At 32.3% G+C, this 19,605-nt stretch overlaps 1 protein-coding gene across 1 annotated transcript; it reads left to right on the forward strand.

Annotated features, from left to right (window-relative positions):
- Positions 1 to 12,571: 12,571 nt before the first annotated feature.
- Positions 12,572 to 16,463, forward strand: LOC107412010 (receptor-like protein kinase HSL1). The gene is made up of 2 exons (XM_016019705.4): positions 12,572 to 15,467; positions 15,685 to 16,463. The coding sequence occupies exons 1-2, from the start codon at positions 12,875 to 12,877 to the stop codon at positions 16,074 to 16,076; spliced, it is 2,985 nt and encodes a 994-aa protein (XP_015875191.1). The 5' UTR covers positions 12,572 to 12,874; the 3' UTR covers positions 16,077 to 16,463.
- The last annotated feature ends 3,142 nt before the right edge of the window (positions 16,464 to 19,605 follow it).

Consider the following 19,605-nt stretch of genomic DNA (forward strand, 5'->3'; position numbering starts at 1 on the left):
TGCAAACCCTAAGTCTAACCATCTCTTTTCCATCAATCACTAGCTACTACTTCCAACTCCATCTCCATCTTGGGTTTTTGGCTTCTTTAGACTTCTTTTCTGCTTTTTTAATTTACCATATAATAAAGGCTAGTTGAGTACCGCCCAACATTTGACTGTCCCTCCATCGATATAGACCCCTTTTAGACCAATTTTTCAAAAAATATAATAATAATGAAAGTGATAGAAAAGATCATAAAAATTAAAAATACCCTCTCTCTCTCTCTCTCTCTCTCTCTCTCTCTAAAATAAATTAATAATACATGTTAGTGTAACAAGAAATAACATTTGGAAGCTGAGGTGTGTCTCTCGGCAGAGGAGTGTGTACAGGTATGCATTGCCCATGAGTACATGCCTCATCCATGTGGGAATAACTCAATTTGATCTTGGCATCCTTTTCTCTTCGTCACCATTTTGAATGCTAATTTGGATCCATTTTACTTTTTTTTATCGAGCTACCTCCAGTACTGATAGCCACCTGCTTCAACATTAGCACACATAACATATGATATAAGCTCCATACGACATCTCATTACCATATGTTAATTTACTGTTCTGGTCACAGTAAATTGAATGCAAATTCTTTTTATTGAAGGTGACCAATGGGGTCCTTGATAATTACCTATGTTGCTTGAGTACTCTTCCTCTACATATCCTTGTCATAACCAAATTTGATATTGAGTAATTAATTAAGTTAATTATTTTTTTTAGAAAAATTAAATAGCCAATCATATTTATTTTATTATTTTTCTTTTGACATAATTAAACGTGTCTTTTATTATGATGATTGTAGCAATATGTATCCCAAATTATGACCATCTCATGGAGATTTGATCTATTAATGATTGTTAGAAATGAAAAACTAATTTTGCTCTTTGCAAACAAAGAGATTAGAAAAAAAAATTGATGTGTTAGTCATGACTAGCACCAATTCAATCTACTCCTAGCTAACCACGCAATAAAAAAAAATTAAAAATAAAAACGTTTATGTATGATGGTCCATTTTTAATTCAAAACTTTTCTCCTTCAATCTGAAAGTAGGATATAAAAAATTCAGTTTACAGATCGAAATATACAACTTTTGAATAAACTGTCACAAAAATTATACAATAATAAACATGGCTCAACTAAACACACTATCAAATTTCTCTCATTCCTAATCCATATGCTCCAAATAATATAAACAAATAAACTCCATACATATATATCCTTTTATCAAATCAAAATTTTAAAGAATTAAAAGGAATAGTATCTTTTGGGATCTCTTTGCCCATGAATAATCATTCAGAAGACTAGGGAAATGAGGAAAGCCTTGTTTCAAAAGAAGAGAAAGCTACAATTCCAGATGGGAAATTATATATATATACATATATATATATATATAATTTTTTTCCAAACAGTCATGCAAAGTATACATCTTTTGTGGGAAAGGGAATTTTGAGAAAGTGGGAGATGGTTGGGCATGGGAAAGGAAGAGAAAGCTAAAAGAGTTTGAAGCAAAAGATGACAATTATGATTAGGGTTAGGAACAGACTCAAATGGGTTGGATCCACCATAGCCATCACTACTCTTTTGTAATCTTTTATCAACCATATTATTGTAATAAATCAGGGCCATAGATATATATATTATATGTATTCTTGTCTCAAAGTTTGTAAAAGCTTGATTGTGTCCCTACAAATCTTGGCTAATGGGTTCCACAAATAATACTTCCCCAATCTTTCAAGGGTTGTGGGCTGTTTCCAAAGTAGAAAAAAAAGAAAAAAAGTTTATATATGGCTACTGATCATCAAGCTTTATCGTACCTCTTCCAGTTTTCTTTTTGTTTTTGCAGTATTTTTCAAATTTATATTCTTTTTTAGCCTTTTTTTTTTTTTTGGTAAATCAATTTTAAAATTGTTAATAATAAAGATATATCATCAGTGAACTAGGAAGGTGCTAAGTTGGGTCTTTTTAGTTGGACCACTATATAGTATATACCGACATATCTTTTGCAGCAAATTTAATATAAAAAGGACGTTGAATTAATCATCATCAGTCACTTGGACGGCTAATTAAATTTTGCTTTTTTGGTTGGACCAGTGGTTTGGTTGCTAAAAATCTACATGGACTTGGGAAAAATCAGATTAAAATTTGAAAAATATGAAAATTTACACACACACACACACACACACATATATATATATATATATATATATATAAAAGGGTATTTACGTTACTTTCCCTTTTCTTTGTTGTTGAAAAGTGGATTACTTTCCTTAAATTAATTAAATGTTGTATTGTGAAAGACCCAATTATTGCTTGCTTATTGGCATTGTTTTTGGAAACTTTTCTTGCTACCTATTATCATTTTGACCACTTTCACTTATACGACCATGCATACGATGTCATGCGCATAACACTAAAATTACTTTTACATTTTGAAAATTTCGATGATATTATAAATTATTGTATTTTATGGAAAACATAATAAATATTTTCATTCAAGTCTGCCACCAACAAATTAGAAGAGGACGAAAGATTTGGTTTTTCTGTTCTTATTCATTTGCTATTGCGGATTAATTTCATAGGTGAATAATGAATTGATCTCAGCAACTATCAAGGATTGGCATTAATCTTTTATCTTCTTTACTAGCCAATGTTATTGGTTCTGACTCTAGAATCTGAATGAACCTGGTCTACATAAAGTCAACGAGTAAACACTATACATGTAAGTCAAAATTTATTTATCCGGCAAGATCTAAACAAGAATACCAACCTCCTCCTTTTACAATCAATTTAAGAAACAGAGATTTCTTTGAGCATTAAAGTACATAAGCTCAAACTTGTATATAGTACTATTTAAGAAAGCTTTTGAAACAATCTTACTAGTCAGACAGTAGATGGTAAAATGTTTCAAAAAGTTGCAAGCAAAAAGTGAAAAACACTATTCTACACATAGCAATTGGCTAGCTAATATATTTATATATATATATATATATATATATTTTTTTTTTTGGGTAAATTGGGTAGCTAATTTTATTAACATATATATGCGTTCTTATATATATATATATATTAATTTGAAGACTTTAAATCCAGAATAATTGTTCAAGCCATTGAATTGTCCTATAAAAACTTATATGCATATTAATCCTTGTGTTTTTGACCTTATAACATAGAAAATTATAATGTGCCCAAAGAAGTTGATGAATCATATGATAAGCTTTTTCCTCAAACAAATCATAACCCATGCATTCTTTCTATTAAAAAGAGCATATACATAGGGTGACAAGTAGCATCAAATAGGCAGACACACTTTGGGTGTTGCTACCATAAATGTAAGCCATACCTCATGCAAACGTTATCATATACAAACTATTCAATCAAAAAGCTTTTGGAGCCCCCTTTTTTTTATTTTTTTATTTTTTGGGTACATCTTTTCTGATGCGCCATTCGCCTGCATTTTCATGCTTCTTTTTCTCACTTTGTGATCATAGTCTTCAACATATGTATTCTCACCTAACCCAACCTGCGTATTTGTAATCGTTATGCCTACCATGCGTACAAAAAAAGCATAGCATAAATTCCGTAAATATTGTTAATTTTTTACCAGAGCCTTGAGTAGGACCCAGAATAGGCGTGGAACTATATATTACCTACAAAAGAAAACATCAATATAGTGTTTCATTTTATGAGTCTCCCTCTTCTCCATTGGGTCTAAATATCGTTATACATTCAATGATCATTATACAAAAAAATCAAATCAGCTACCGTCTATCAATTATGCATACCATCCTACTACGCATGCTAAACGACACATGGGAAATTACTGCTTCAGAATCGGTGGGACCCCCTCGTGATCGATTTTTTCATACATATATATATATATGTATATATGGTGGCTTATGATCATCTTAAATTTCTGATTGTTAATGTCAACAACCCCCACATGGACCGATTGATTTGTGTTGTATACAACATCAATGCCAGATTTTATTGTGCAACCGCTATAACCCTACAGTACTATAACACCATTGATTATGTTGCATGAAGCAATTAAATTGAAGAATTTCTTAAATTTTTCTTTTTTTTTTTTTTTTTTCCTTCTGCTACTCTGTTTTTGGGCTACAGGTCAGCATTTCAAGATATTTATTAATCTGATAGTGTCCTTTTTCTCTTATTATATTATTATTATTCTTTTATGAATGATCAATTGTTGAAGGAATTTGAATTTTGTTACATTCTAAAGACTTTTTTATTTTTATTATTATTATTATTATTTTTTTTGTTGCGAAAGAATTGGTACTGATTACAGGATAGGTTTCAACATCATGTGCCCCCAGGCACAATTATGGCTTTTTCATCATCATTTTTAACCACAACCGAGTAAAAAGCTGGTGCTAGAGTTTTGCAAAAATTGAAAGTAATTAAGCTAGTAATAAACAGTTAGGTGGATGTTTAACATTTTGTTAGGTAAAGTATCAAATATTTGCGCGAACCAAACCAAACCATAATAATTAAGAGCCTCAATTTTTGATATTTTCAGATACAAGCCGTTCCCTTGTCTCACTTCCTATAATGCATGTTTCCGACATCAACAATTAAGCACACTTCCTTTGAAAATTCTACATGAAGTAATTAACTTTTCTTTATCAAGAATTAAGAAAATTCGTACCACCTCACTAGATCTAAAAACGACTAGATGATTGCAAAATCTATAAAAAAAAATTAGAATTTAAAAATAAAAATAAAATAGTTATAGTATGTGCTCTCTAATTTAAGCTGCCTTTTTTTGTGTGTTTTTTTTTTTGTTTTTTTTGTTTTTTTTTGTTTTCTTGTATTATAAATGTGCGAGAACAATGTCGTTTAATGTTCATGATCAAAATGACAAAAGAAGTTGTAATTAAAGGTAAACTAATCCTCTTAAAAAGAGATGCATTAGATTTGTAAATAATAAAGTTAAAATTATATTACCAAACAAAAAAAAAGTTAAAATTCATAAATTTTAGGTTAAAGAACATGCTCTTTAGTCTTTCTCTTGCTTTTGGTTGGTTTGAGTTCTAGAAAGTGACAAAGACGGTTTAGAAATTGCCAGCTGGATAATGTCAACTCCTTTCATTACCACCTAAGTTGTTAAATTTCACTTCAATCTCCTGTCAATGCTAGTACTTATATTCAGATGATTTCATCATCTTAATTGACAATTCCAACTTCATCAGATGATTTCATCATCTTAATTGACAATTCCAACTTCATTAAGTATTTTAGAGTAAAATGTCTTATATAGTATTATAAATTTATACATTAATTAATATTGTCAAGTAAATGATCCCTGAGAAGTTTATGGGTTTCTGGATTCATTACACTTAATGATAACAAAAAAATTATATATATATATATATATATATATATATATATATATATATTTATCAAGTAAATGCTGAATAATTTTGACTGGATTTTTTTATTCAATTTGCATATAATTAATTCTGCTGTAATGAGTCAAATGCTCAAAAACTCCATTCCATGGTCAACCAACTAAATTTATATACAATTTATTAGTGCTCATTTTTATTATTGTTGATTCTTTGGAAGTATCCTAGTATCAAATCCATTAATTTTTGACAAAGGCTTCAACTTCAAGCTTTTCCATTTTCAATATAAAAAATTATAGTTGTGCAATTTGAATATTCAATTTTTAAAAGTAGTAATTTAGATTTTTAATCTATAATTTATAATAATTTGGATCTGATTTTACTTTTACCTAACATGATTTAATAGTTATTATATGTATATATATATATATATATATTATTATATAGTTAATATTAAACTGTATTAAATTTCAAGCTAAATCAAAAAACCACAAAAGGTAAAAATATTAAAATGCAATTATTCTCCATATATTTATATATATATATATATATTATTGTTAATGTCATTATTTGCAAAACACTATCTTTTTCTAAATTATTCCAAATATATATATATATTTATATATTATTGTTAATTTCATTATTACAAGAGACTCTCTCTTTCTAAAGTCGGTTAATTAAATATTTTATTTTATTTCAAATTATTTTATAAAAATATTATAATTATCTTGTAGTGAATGCTATTTTTATGATTAATGCCATAGTGAGTAATAATATATTACAGTTAAAAAGAAAAAAGAAAAGAAAAAAGAACACAATATATTTTATATAGTGTGTAAATATGCTGCCAGAATTTGCAACCAATTTAGCATTGTAGTAAAGAAATGTTTTAAATAGCTTCAAATTTTAAATTTTCTTACACCTACCATGGAGGTTGTAGCCTTCAAATTGGGCTATAAATTCTAACATATACTAACAACAGAAGATCCAAATTAATAGAGTTGGTGGAATCTAAATTTTATCCCAACAACTAAAATCCTTTGGAAGAATAACAACCTAAATACTATCATTACTATATGGATCTACATGTCTGACATTCGGTCTCTCTATATGAAGGTTGCTTTTCCTAATTCATTTTGTTATTAATTTTATTATTGTTGTTGTTTTTACATATTGGTTTTTTACCATATTATAAACATAAGAAACCATATGGAAAATGACTACCCCTTATGGTACTATTAGTTAATACGTGTAGCACAGGAATTTGTAGCGTACCCAGTCAAGTTACAATCATATGGTTGGACAATGGCCCCACCTATCCACATTTCTAACTTTTATTTTTACCTTTTCACAAAATTAATACACACACATATATATATATATTTATATATATATTTGTATTTTTCATATCACAACTAGGTTTATACGGGTCCTCCGCCAAGTTTTCGAGCTTCTATTTAAAAAATATAAAAAAAAAAATTACTAAATCACCTATCATTTAATAGCTTCTTTAAAAAATATAAAAATGATTTAAAACACAAAATAGTAGTAATAATAATAATATAAACTACTATAATATCGACTTCATCAATAAAGGCTATTTATAATTTTAGAATGTAAAATGATAAAACCGAGACAAAATAATTGTTTAACTTCATTAGTGAAGTACAATATAAAACATAAAAACACATCATTGTTTTGAGGAAAAAATAATAATAATAATAAATATACAAAGACAAACAAAATTAATTGGAAGTGGACATTAACACAAGGAGAAATACAAGAGAGCCACAGTTTTTAAAACGAGGTGCTTGTCGGAGAAAAAATAAAAAATAAAAACAAAAAATGAAAAACATAGGATAAAATAAAAGAAGCGCGCGTCGATGGCTAAGATGTATTGGGTGCGTAGCCAACCACAAAAACCCAGACAAACAAGAACCTTGTAGACGGTGTTTGCTTTGCAAGCTTTGAGACCCAAAAATCCAACCATTTTTGAGTTTAAAATATTTAATTTAAATAAAAATTCGAAAACACAGTGTTTGGATTTGTGTTCATCGAGAAAGTGCCCAAAAAAAGGAAATATTTGGAACAATGCGACAGCTTTCACTGCTTTATTTTGACTTCCTCGGGTCACTCTGGCGGAGCCCCCTTCCATTCAGTTTTTTTTTTTTTTTTGGGGGGGGGGGGGGCGCATGCACGGGTCCCCTGGCTTTTGTTTGAATTTTTTTATAAATGATCAGATAAAAAAAATACATGATTTGATGTATTATTGAACTGGATAATTGACCTCCTTCCCCCCAGTTTTATCTTAAAAAAATAAGATTATTTTTTTATTTCTTATTCCAAATTTAAAACATTTCGTTGCTATTAATTTAAATTATATAAATAATCAATTTTTTATCAGAATGTCGGATCCAATTTTTATTAAAATTTTATTTATTAATTTTTAAATTTTTTTAAAAATTAAAATTTAAAAATATATTTAAAATTTTATATAAATTTAACAAAATATTAAAACCTTATATTTATAATAACAAAGTGAATCTTATAAAAATTTATTTTAAATCTAAATTTTTTAAAAATAGATAAATAAAATTAATATTCATTAAATATTTTAATGAAAGACTGACTAATTATATGAATATGCAATAACTAATAGATGGCAAGCATTCGTGCTTAAATACTTATTTTATTTAATTAGTCTTTTGGCAATTCACTTCGTTAATTCTAATTTGTTGGTTCTAGATTTTATTTTTTGAAAGAAACTTTTAGTTAAACCCTTTTACTTTTATTTAATTTCAATTATATTCATATTTATGAAAACATATACTCATAATTCATCTATCAATTTTTTTAATTAATTTTTATAGCTATAAATCATAAATATAATTATAGCAAAATTTAAAAGGTCTAAATGAATTTTATCATTTTTTTATTGGTTTAATTTTTTTTTATTTGATTCCTTTTTTTTTTTTTTTTACATTTAATTTTATGGTTATGTGTCTTCCCCTTTGGTAGTTAAACGCATTTTGTAACAATGTTTTTTATATTTTTATAATCAATTAGAAAATAAAACCATCTAAAAAATGAATTTCTGTTAAAGATTATATAAAATTGTTTGAAAACTCAACTAACAAAATTTTAACTGTTAAGTAATTTTCTTTTTTTGTAATGTGCAAGACTACAAATAATAGTTTGAAACCATCAAATGGTCCCCCATATTCTTTTCTTGCTTTGGCACCCCCGGCCCCCCCCCCCCCCCCCCCCCCCCCAAAGCATACTTTTTGTTTTTTTGGCTCTGTCCCTCTTGTACATGCACCTATCTTTTTTATTGTTTATTTTACCCCAAAAAAATATGCACATTTTTTTTTGGGCTGATGCGAAAATATATGAGCATACTAATCTTATGTCCCCTTGGACTCTACTTTCCGCTAATATAAACCACAAAATTTGTCTTCCCCCTCCATAATGTTCTACTTCAACCTCAATTTTTCCCCCTCTTTTTCAGTAATTTTGTTAGAATAGATTGCATTATCATATTGTATTTGATTTATCTTTCTTTTTTTCTAAAAATGTATGTTTTATAAGAGAGTTAATACATATTATAATTTGTAAGACGTTTGTGGATGTTGGATATATATATGAAGAATTTATTGGTTTGGTATTTAATATTTTTCCGAATAGTGGATTGGCCAGTTTTCCCAAAAGCCTTGTGATTTTTCAAAAACAATTTCGTTTTTTCTTAACCCTTTTCCTTCTCTTTTCCTTTGTGTACTTTACTTTGTACAGTAGCTTTGCAGTGGATCACAATCACATACAAGCTTTTCCAATGGTTCTTGTGAATCTTCAGTGAATCTTGGCCGTCGACGCGATCAGATGGTTGATCGAGATTGTAATATGTGCAGCTCTTGAATCCAATGTCGGTACCATCCAATCGGACAGGACCAAACAATGCCTAATCGTATCGAATCTACTGCTTCGTCTGCCACGTGTACGGCACCTGAAGTTCCCTGCTCCACTCCCCGTGGGTCCATTCTATTCCGTTTGCCCATAAATCTGACAAAACGAAAAAAATAATCTCATTGTAGATATTTCCATATAAAAAACATGACAAGTAATACTCAACCATTTTGATTTTCTCAGCTAAAAAAGGAAAAAAAGAAAAAAAAAACCATTTTGGTTTCAGAAGGAGGTATACTTAAAAAAACAGTAAAATGTTCAATGAGGTTTTGAAGATGAGAAGCTTTTAAATGTCAAAATGTAGAAAGATAGAAGTGTTCAATTCCAACTTTAAATTATTGCAAATTCCAATTTTAAATGGTTATTAAATAGCAAAGTCTTTTAACTCTGGTAAAGAATTAAATAACAAGTTTTTGAATTTAATAACTTTAATTTATTGATTAATTAAATAGTAACTATACGGCCTTCTGTTTTTATGCTATCTTATGTTTTCCAATAAATCATGTGCGCTTAATGTATGGATTAATTAATCTATCGACGAAATGTAATTGTTAATTTGTTTCTTCCTTTCTCTCCTGAATTTTTACTCTTATCTATTTATAAAATTCAAAGTGAAATATTATAATTGAAAATACTTTTTTTCTTTTTGCTAATCACATGTTTCATCGAATTAAGAGACATGATGGAAATGGATAAAAATAGTACAAACAATGTTAATAATTAATGAAAAATAAACAGCGTAATTTTCCATAAACAGAAGCATGGAAAAGATGGGAGAGATGAGGCTAGAGTGAAGAAAATGCCTCGGAATTTGATATATGATTTTATGTAAGTAAGCAAGCAAGTGAAAAAAATTTTCTAAAAAAAAAGGCCATCGTTTTCCGCGTTTGACTCAAATTGACCATGGCTCTTTTTTTTTTCCATTTGCAAAGCTAAAAGCTTCCGCTGTAGCCGCTGGGCTTTGATTCAAGTCTAACAACCGTCAGAGTCAGAGTCAGAAAGACCAAATTAGCCAAAGAGGTCTCCTAAAGCAAACACGCTAAATATCACGCCAACCCGAATCTCGTGCTCTCTCTTTCCTTTCCTTTCCTTTCACACACTAACTAAACGTGGATTTAATTTCTTTTAAACCATACAATCTCAGCCCTTCGATCATCATATCTTAAATCATTCTTTGACCACCTTTTGCCGAACGTTTTTATGCTTTTTTTTAGGACTTTTTTTTTTTAGCTAGTCATTCTATACGTTGTTGTTTGTTGGTTTTTATTTTTATTTATTTTCTTTTTAACTGTTGTAATTCTTTTTTTTTTTTTGGATTTTTTTTTTCTTGCAAGCATCGTACCATTTTAATAACATAGAAGAATTAAAATATTAGACGAAAACATGTACGTGGACGAAATGAAATGCATGAATTAGCAATTGTGAAAAAATTTAATTAGTGCTTGTTGCTATGTTGGTTGGTATGATTCTGAATATTTCATTGTTAATAAAGATTTATTTCTTTTGTCCGTATGAAGTATATGGTAGAATTTGGGAATTTTTTTTTTTCTCCATATGTATGAAGGTTTTAAAGTTTTGTTGCTTAAGAATTTTCCAAAAGTGTGTGTGTGTGTGTGTGTAACTTTTTATCCGTTGTAGCACAATTTTGTCTTGTTGATCAATCAGGTGCTTATTCTACAACAGAAGGCTAGTACACCCTCTAACTAAAATAAGTATAAATTGTTATTTTAAGTAATCGAAAAAGTTTATTTCAACGAAAATGGTTTTGCTGTTGTTTGCTAATAATAATCTCACTTTGGGGGCATTGAATATTCAAAGGCTAATAAAAATGTATAAAACAGTTTTCAGTTATGCATGTAAGATTAGGATTATGATCACTTTAAATGATTCATTTCATTTTCTTGCGTATTTATATGCAAAAGAAATATGCTTGTCATGCAATTTTATGAGTAACCCAATTAACGAAGCTATTTATATGAAAGATGAAAAGAAAGGGTTATGGTTGAATAAAGCAAGAAGGCAGTTGATGAATTGCTTGACTGAAAGAAATTTAGCTTGATGAAGTTAGAAAGCAACCCCTCTGTGTCGCATTTACTACTATGAGCTCCATAGAACAATTCCAAGCAAAGGAAAGGGGGGGGTGGCGGGGGAGGGGAATGCCTAAAAAGGATGCAATGCAATGCTTTTACTGTAAATTATCCTTTTCTATAGGACAAGTTTGAGGGATAAAAATTTATCCAAAATTAAACATTTTAATTCATTGTCATTATAAATGAGATTTTAGTTAAATATAGTCCAAAAAAGCATCTCTTATTCTACTTGTCGCATTTATGTATTCCATTAGATGTTTTAATTGAAATATTATGAGATTCTTATAAACATTACGGCAATATCTCTATAATTATCAAGTATTTCTATTATAATATCACGTATTGAATTTGATTTATCGTATTATATGATGAATTCCAAAATATTTGTCCCATTACATATCTACTTAAATGTCCCACCCATTTTTTACTTTTACATATATTTTGATTAGATTAGAGAGATAATGAGATATTGCATATAAGGGATCGAACAACTAATATGAACTATTTTGTGATCAACCACTTAGGTTTTTTACCTCATTAATTTGGTAATTCTAATATTTTGCCATGTGTAGATAATACAAAATAAACAATAGGATCAAGATTAGCCCAACAAAAACCAGCATGTTGACAATTTTTTTCAGTAGACTATGAGGTTTTAGTGAATTCTTTGCTGAAATAATAGTGCATCTTAGTCACATTCTATTCCTTCCATTATTTTGCACTAGAAAACTTAAAAAAAAAGCATGAAAATATATAATTCATGTCCCTAATTACAGCGTCTTTGAACTTTGGGGTGAAAAAAAGATTAAACAAATTACACACACAATTTTTTTATTTTTATTTTTATGAATCATTATACACACAATTACACAAACCATTAGTCGTAGTTTTTAATTTCCCCACACTAGCTCATGGTATAAAACAGAGGATCAGAACAATTTCCCCAACCTTTCTAAAAATAGCTTTTCCTTCTAGTCAGTTCCAAACCAAGATTTCACCCAAAAAAAAAAAAAAAAAAAAAAAAAAAGGAAAAGTGAACCTCCTAGTAGTCATACTCTTGCACACACCCACACAGCCACACCCACACACACACAGGTTACACTCAAAATAAGTTCTCTCCCTCCAAACGAAAAAGAAGAAAAAAACAAAAAAATAAAAAAATAAAAAATAAATAAATAAATAAAAGAAGAAGACAGCATGAAAACATTACTTCTTCTCTCTCACACACGCAAAATTACACTCAAATACAGCTTCTTCTTTCTGTCTCTCACTCTCTGAGATTCACATATAATATATTTGAAGCCAAATGCTCACCCCCCTCTTCAGCTTTCACTGGCATTAATCTTCTCCTTCTCTGGAAGTAGAAGAAGAAGAAGCCACAAAAAAAAAAACAAAGGAAAAAAAAAAAGGCACACACACTCACACATAATGCTTCGCTTTCTCTTCTTCTTCCTCTTCTTCCTCTCTCCATCTCCAACTCTGGGTCTGAACCAGGAAGGTCTTTACCTTCTCAGTGTCAAGCATTCTTTAGACGACCCTGGCTCTGCTCTTTCCAACTGGAACGACCGCCATGAAAACCCCTGTTCTTGGTTTGGCATTTCCTGCGATTCCTCTCTCTCTGTCTACTCCGTCGACCTCTCCAACACCAACATCGCTGGAACTTTCCCTTCCCTCCTCTGTAACCTCCCAAACATCACTTTTATCTCCCTCTACAACAACTCAATCAACTCCACTCTCCCTTCCGACATCTCCATTTGTAAAAATCTTCAACACCTCGACCTCGCTCAGAATCTTCTCACCGGTGCTCTGCCTCCCACCTTTGCAGACCTCTCCGAGCTCCGGTATTTGGATTTGACCGGTAACAATTTCTCCGGCGATATACCGCAGACTTTTGGTCGGTTTCAGAAGCTCGAGGTTCTTTCCCTTGTTTACAATCTCTTAGACGGTGCGATACCTCCATTTCTTGGAAACATTAGTACCCTCAAAATGCTTAACCTTTCTTACAACCCCTTCACGCCGGGAAAGATACCGCCGGAGCTGGGTAATTTAACGGGTCTAGAGGTGTTGTGGTTGACGGACTGTAACTTGGTGGGTGAGATTCCTGACTCGCTGGGTCGACTCAAGAGTCTGAAAGATTTGGACTTGGCTATTAACAATTTGCACGGTCCGATCCCGAGCTCGCTCGTTGAGTTGAGCAGCGTTGTGCAAATTGAGCTGTATAACAATTCGTTGTCCGGCGAATTGCCTAGAGGAATGTCGAACCTGACCGCATTGCGTCTGCTCGATGTGTCGATGAACCAGTTGAGCGGGACGATTCCGGAAGAGCTGTGTTCTTTGCAGCTCGAGAGCCTCAACCTCTACGAGAACCGGTTCGAAGGGAGCTTGCCGGCCAGCATAGCGAACTCGCCCGGTCTGTACGAGCTCAGGCTGTTCGGGAATAGACTTTCGGGCGATTTGCCCAGAAATCTCGGCAAAAATTCTCCGTTACAGTGGGTCGACGTCTCAAACAACTTGTTTTCCGGTGGGATTCCGGCGACCCTGTGCGAGAAGGGAGCCTTAGAGGAGCTTCTTATGATATACAACTCTTTCACCGGCGAAATTCCGGCGAGTCTGGGAGAGTGTAACAGTTTGACCAGAGTACGGCTGGGTCACAACAAGTTGTCAGGCGAAGTTCCGGCGGGTCTATGGGGACTCCCTCATGTGTATTTGCTTGAGCTCGCAGAGAACTACTTCTCTGGGCAAATAGCGAAGACCATCGCCGGAGCAGCAAATCTCTCGCTTTTGATGATCACAAAGAACAACTTCACGGGTGCCATACCGGAGGAGATCGGGTGGGTCGAAAGTCTCGTTGAACTCTCGGGCAGTAACAACAGGCTTAGTGGATCTTTGCCACAGAGTATTGTGAATCTCCGACAGCTGGATACTCTGGATCTTCACAATAATGAGCTCTCTGGTGAGCTACCAAGTGGGGTTGAATCTTGGAAGAAGCTCAACGAGCTCAATCTGGCAAATAACGACATTTCAGGGAAGATCCCAGATGAAATTGGTAAATTGTCTGTTCTTAATTATCTTGATCTTTCAGGGAATAGGTTTTCTGGAAAAGTCCCATTTGGGTTGCAAAATCTGAAGCTCAATCTTCTCAATTTGTCTGACAACCATCTTTCGGGTGATCTTCCTCCTCTCTTCGCTAAGGAAATGTATAAGAATAGCTTCCTGGGCAATCGAGGCCTTTGTGGAAGTTTGGAAGGTTTGTGTGATAACAGAGCTGAAGCTAAAAGCCAGGGCTACATATGGCTTCTTCGATGCATTTTCATACTCGCTGGCTTAGTTTTCACTGTGGGCGTCGTTTGGTTTTACTTGAAGTACAGGAATTTCAAGAAGGCGAAGAGAGCTATAGACAAGTCCAAATGGACTTTGATGTCGTTCCACAAACTGGGTTTCAGTGAATACGAGATTCTGGATTGTCTTGATGAAGATAATGTGATTGGCAGTGGAGCTTCCGGGAAAGTCTACAAGGTTGTGCTAAGCAATGGGGAGGCTGTAGCCGTGAAAAAACTCTGGGGAGGAATAAAAAAGGAGCTTGATAGTGGAGATGTTGAAAAGGGTCGTGTTGTTGAGGACGATGGTTTCGAAGCTGAGGTTGATACTTTGGGGAAGATCAGACACAAAAACATTGTGAAGCTATGGTGCTGTTGCACTACTAGGGACTGCAAGCTCTTGGTTTATGAATACATGCCCAATGGAAGTCTGGGTAATTTGCTTCATAGCAGTAAAGGGGGCTTGTTGGACTGGCCAACAAGGTATAAGATTGCCTTAGATGCAGCAGAGGGGCTCTCTTATCTGCACCATGATTGTGTTCCTCCAATTGTCCATAGAGATGTGAAATCAAACAATATCTTGTTGGATGGGGATTTCGGAGCTCGAGTGGCGGATTTTGGTGTTGCTAAGGTGGTCGATGCAGCTGGAAAGGGGCCTAAGTCGATGTCTGCCATTGCAGGCTCTTGTGGTTACATTGCCCCAGGTTAGTGACTTAACTTCTTAGTAATACACTTGACTTTTTTTTTTTTTTGGTTCAACATTCTTAGTATAAAAATCTGTTTGGGAATCCTATTATGTATTTTGCTATGGTATATAACTTGTAGAATATTTATTGGGAATTCTTAGATTGATTTTAATGGCAAGAATTTAGTCTTTTGAGTTGGTTCTGAAACATTTCAATTTTGCTATACCTGTTGCAGAATATGCATACACGCTTAGAGTTAACGAGAAGAGTGACATATACAGTTTTGGTGTGGTGATCCTTGAGTTGGTAACTGGAAGACTTCCAATTGATCCAGAGTTTGGAGAAAAGGACTTGGTGAAGTGGGTGTGTACCACTTTGGATCAGAAAGGAGTGGACCATGTGGTTGACTCTAAACTGGATCCTTGTCACAAGGAAGAGATATGCAAGGTCCTCAATGTAGGTCTTCTCTGCACCAGCCCTCTACCAATCAACCGCCCATCCATGAGAAGGGTGGTGAAAATGTTGCAAGAAGTGGGCACAGAGATTCACCCAAGGATTGCTTCAAAAGATGGCAAATTGTCACCCTATTACTATGAAGACGCTTCAGATCAGGGAAGTGTAGCTTGAGGATTTCATTCAAGTCCGCTGCCAAAAGTAAAAAAAATGGACCTGGAGGAAAGTTACAAAGTTTTTGTTTTTGTTTTTGTTTTTTTGTTTTTTTGTTTTTTTTTTAAACTTGATTTTTAGGTTCTTAAGCTATAATTCCCAAATATTGTTATTCTCAACTCACTTCTGGTTTGCTGTTAAAGTGGGGGAGAAGATAAAGAAAAAGGGTTGATATTCCACACTGTAAATTAACCATAAAAGTTTTCCTCTATTCAAGTATTGAGTAGCTGCCCTGCATTAACACTGTTGTGTTGTTGGAAACATGGAGTGATTTACACACTGTTAAAGTGATTGTGACACTGCGGTAAACTAGTGAGAAATTGGAATTGTGGTATTTATGAGCCAACAGATAGTAGTAAATTCTATGCTTTGATGATACATAATAACTATCCCCAGAATGGGAAAACCTCCTCACAATCCGAGTACATATTGCTGTTATGGATGGATGCTTTCGGGTTAAATGCTTTGGACATAAAGCCACTGGTTGTGAGAGCGAGGCAAATTGATTTAGGGCCTTTCAGCTCCTGTTTACCATAAAATCCACAAGGGTTTCGTGAACAACTGACAACTACATTATATGTTATTGTAGAAAGTTTGGTACGGTGGTCCTCCATGGGACCATTTTCCATTTATGTGAGATTGATATGCGAATTGTTATCTCTCTCTGTCTCTGGCCTTCCGTTAATTCACTGCACTTAATGGAGACCTTGCCTGGATATTGTACAGCATTTTGGGGAAATGACTATGCCTAATAGTGATAATTAGGAGAGTACTGGTCCTTTGCTTTTGAGCTTTGCAGTTTTGGTTGCAGTAACGAAATGATAAAAAAGAGAATACTGGTTTCACTAGATATTTCACTGCAATCCACAACTTAAATAAGAAGAAGAATAAGACTTTTACAAAGAATAGGTATAGGTTAGCATGGTGCACAGAGAGGATTATCTGGTAGCCTTATTTGGCGCTTGTCCCACAGATTTGAGTTGATTTGAAGTTTGTCACTTCTCTTGAGGCTGTTAAAAAGGCATTTAAATCAGCATATTCATATTGAGCTCCACATACATATATATATATATATATATCAATATTAATGGCATAAGGGGAAGATATAGGTAGGTGCAGTCAGAAGGGCATTCGGCCGGAGACTCTGTTTCTCTGCCTTACTTATTGCTGACAATTAGTGCACTTCTCTGGTTGTTGGGTCCCTCCATAACCATAACACACTCTCTTTATGGACCTTGCTTTCAAATTTTAAAATCTTACTCTCACATTAATTACATATTTGTATTTGCTACGGTTGACTTTTCCCAGCTTCAGCCCTATCTTTTTTCTTTTTTGCCTCACCAAAGCAACGCTCCTGTTGGGCTGTTCCTCCAACATATTGAACTGAGCCCCCATTACCACTTGCACTGATCTGAGCCCACTTGAGGTCAATTATGGGCCGTAGATCCTATCAATACAGCCCATATAAGAACTACTAAGCCCCCTAAATATAGATTGGAGCCATATGGGCTTTGGTATTAAAAACTGAGATCGGATAATGATTTAAGAGTGGTTACTAACTGGACATGGGGCCCAATTTATTGTGGTTACTGGTTACCACCTTCATGACAAATTGCCAGTAACTTTTGATATATTTATGGATTCCATGGCTTCGGATTATCACCGGTGGTTATTATTATCCAAATTGTTTCAAGATAACACAAATTGCCAATAACTAGCAAAGTAATCGTTTATCCCACCAAAAAAAAAAAAAAAAAAGGAAAACCACCAATGTAATCGCCACTCTGAGTCTCCTATTCATTCTTGAATGATATATGGCTTTACATATTTGAAGATAGTGCACGCCAATTCAAATCCCGGGCTACATTTTTTTTGGTAAACTTTTTGGGGTGCTTAATTTTTTCCCCTGAAAAATGGACAATTTTCTGTCACACAGTCGTTTAGGATACTCAATTCTGTCTGCTTATGTTTCATGGCTAACATGATCAAGTCTGGATTTTAACTTAAGGGTCCGTTTCTTTTAAAAGAATCATAAACTTTACCCCACCCCAAAAAAAAAAAAAAAAAAAAAAAAAAATACAAACAAGACTATTGATTTCTCATATTATTAGATCACTCATTCAGTTCAAGAATACATAAATACATGGATAAGGAATCCAATAATACGGAACAAATTACTTCGTATCCAAATTTTGATAACCAGCATTATTAAGATAAAAAAAAAAAAAAAAAGAGTTATACTTTGACTTCAAATTTTTTAATTCACTAATTTTACATGGAAGGACTTATTTTACTTCACTTAAAAAAATGAAATTATACTATCTTTGATATTTATTCTTTTTGTGAGACATTCTTTTTTTATCTTCTTTTATGTGGCATTTAAACCTACATAGATTAGAAACCCAATCCAATTGTGGTAAATTTGGATTTGATATTTATATTTGTTTTAGGTTTTTCATCAAGAAAACACATTTCAATATGTAATTTTTATTCATTAATAGTTTTTTTTTTTGAACAATTTACCTAAATTACAATCTATCCAAAATTTCTCCCTTATCATGATTCAAACTCGTATTTTTATGGATACAAATAGAGATGCTAAATCATTGGAGCTTATTCATTAATAGTTTGAATTGAAATCTTTAAAAACGGACTTCTATTTTACTAATCAGTATCCAAAAATAATAAGACCGATGTGTATACATACGGATAACAATTTTTTTTTATTTTTTATTTTTGGGCTTAATTTCCTTATATTTTGAAAACATAAATGGTTTTAAGTATTTTAATAAATAAACATTATCGTGTATATAAATTTATATACGAAAAAGGTAGTTAGTTGTATCCAATGGGCCATATGTATGGTTTCTAACTTCTCTTGGAAAGGATAAGGTTCTAACATCTCAGATTTGTAGTTTTCCCTCGCAACAAAGAATTTAAAGCTTTCTAAAAAATTATTAGAGTGTTTTTAACCTCTGAGATCTGTCCAAGATTCCAAACAGATTCATTTCTATATTATGTAAAATTAATTTTCATGAGAGATATCTTAGACATATTGAATTCCGACCATTTAAGTTATATTCTTCTCTAAATATGCGTATCAAGACTCTTGGTTTAAAAAAAAAAAAAAAAAGTTATTAAAACTCTTCCATCAAACTTCAACAACAAGATTTGCTTTAATATTAATAACCATTAATTCCGTCTCTTATGTAAAGATATTATATTTAATTCATTTTCTTAAGTATCCTTGGGTTGGATACAATATACTAATTATTTTCATTTCTATTTTCAATCTTTTATGGTGGATTAGAAGTGAAAATTTTTAACAAATTAAAAAACCAAATAAAATCTGACAAATAAAAGCAAAATATAGAGTAGTTTTGGTGGGTTGAAGCCAAAATGATAAAATATCAAAATTTCACCATCACATGAAGCATGCGAGTGTAGGAAATATGTAAAATAGTTTAAATCCCATGTATAATCAAATTGT

The sequence above is a fragment of the Ziziphus jujuba genome, chromosome 1 (genome assembly GCF_031755915.1).
Source record: "Ziziphus jujuba cultivar Dongzao chromosome 1, ASM3175591v1".
NCBI lineage: Eukaryota > Viridiplantae > Streptophyta > Magnoliopsida > Rosales > Rhamnaceae > Ziziphus > Ziziphus jujuba.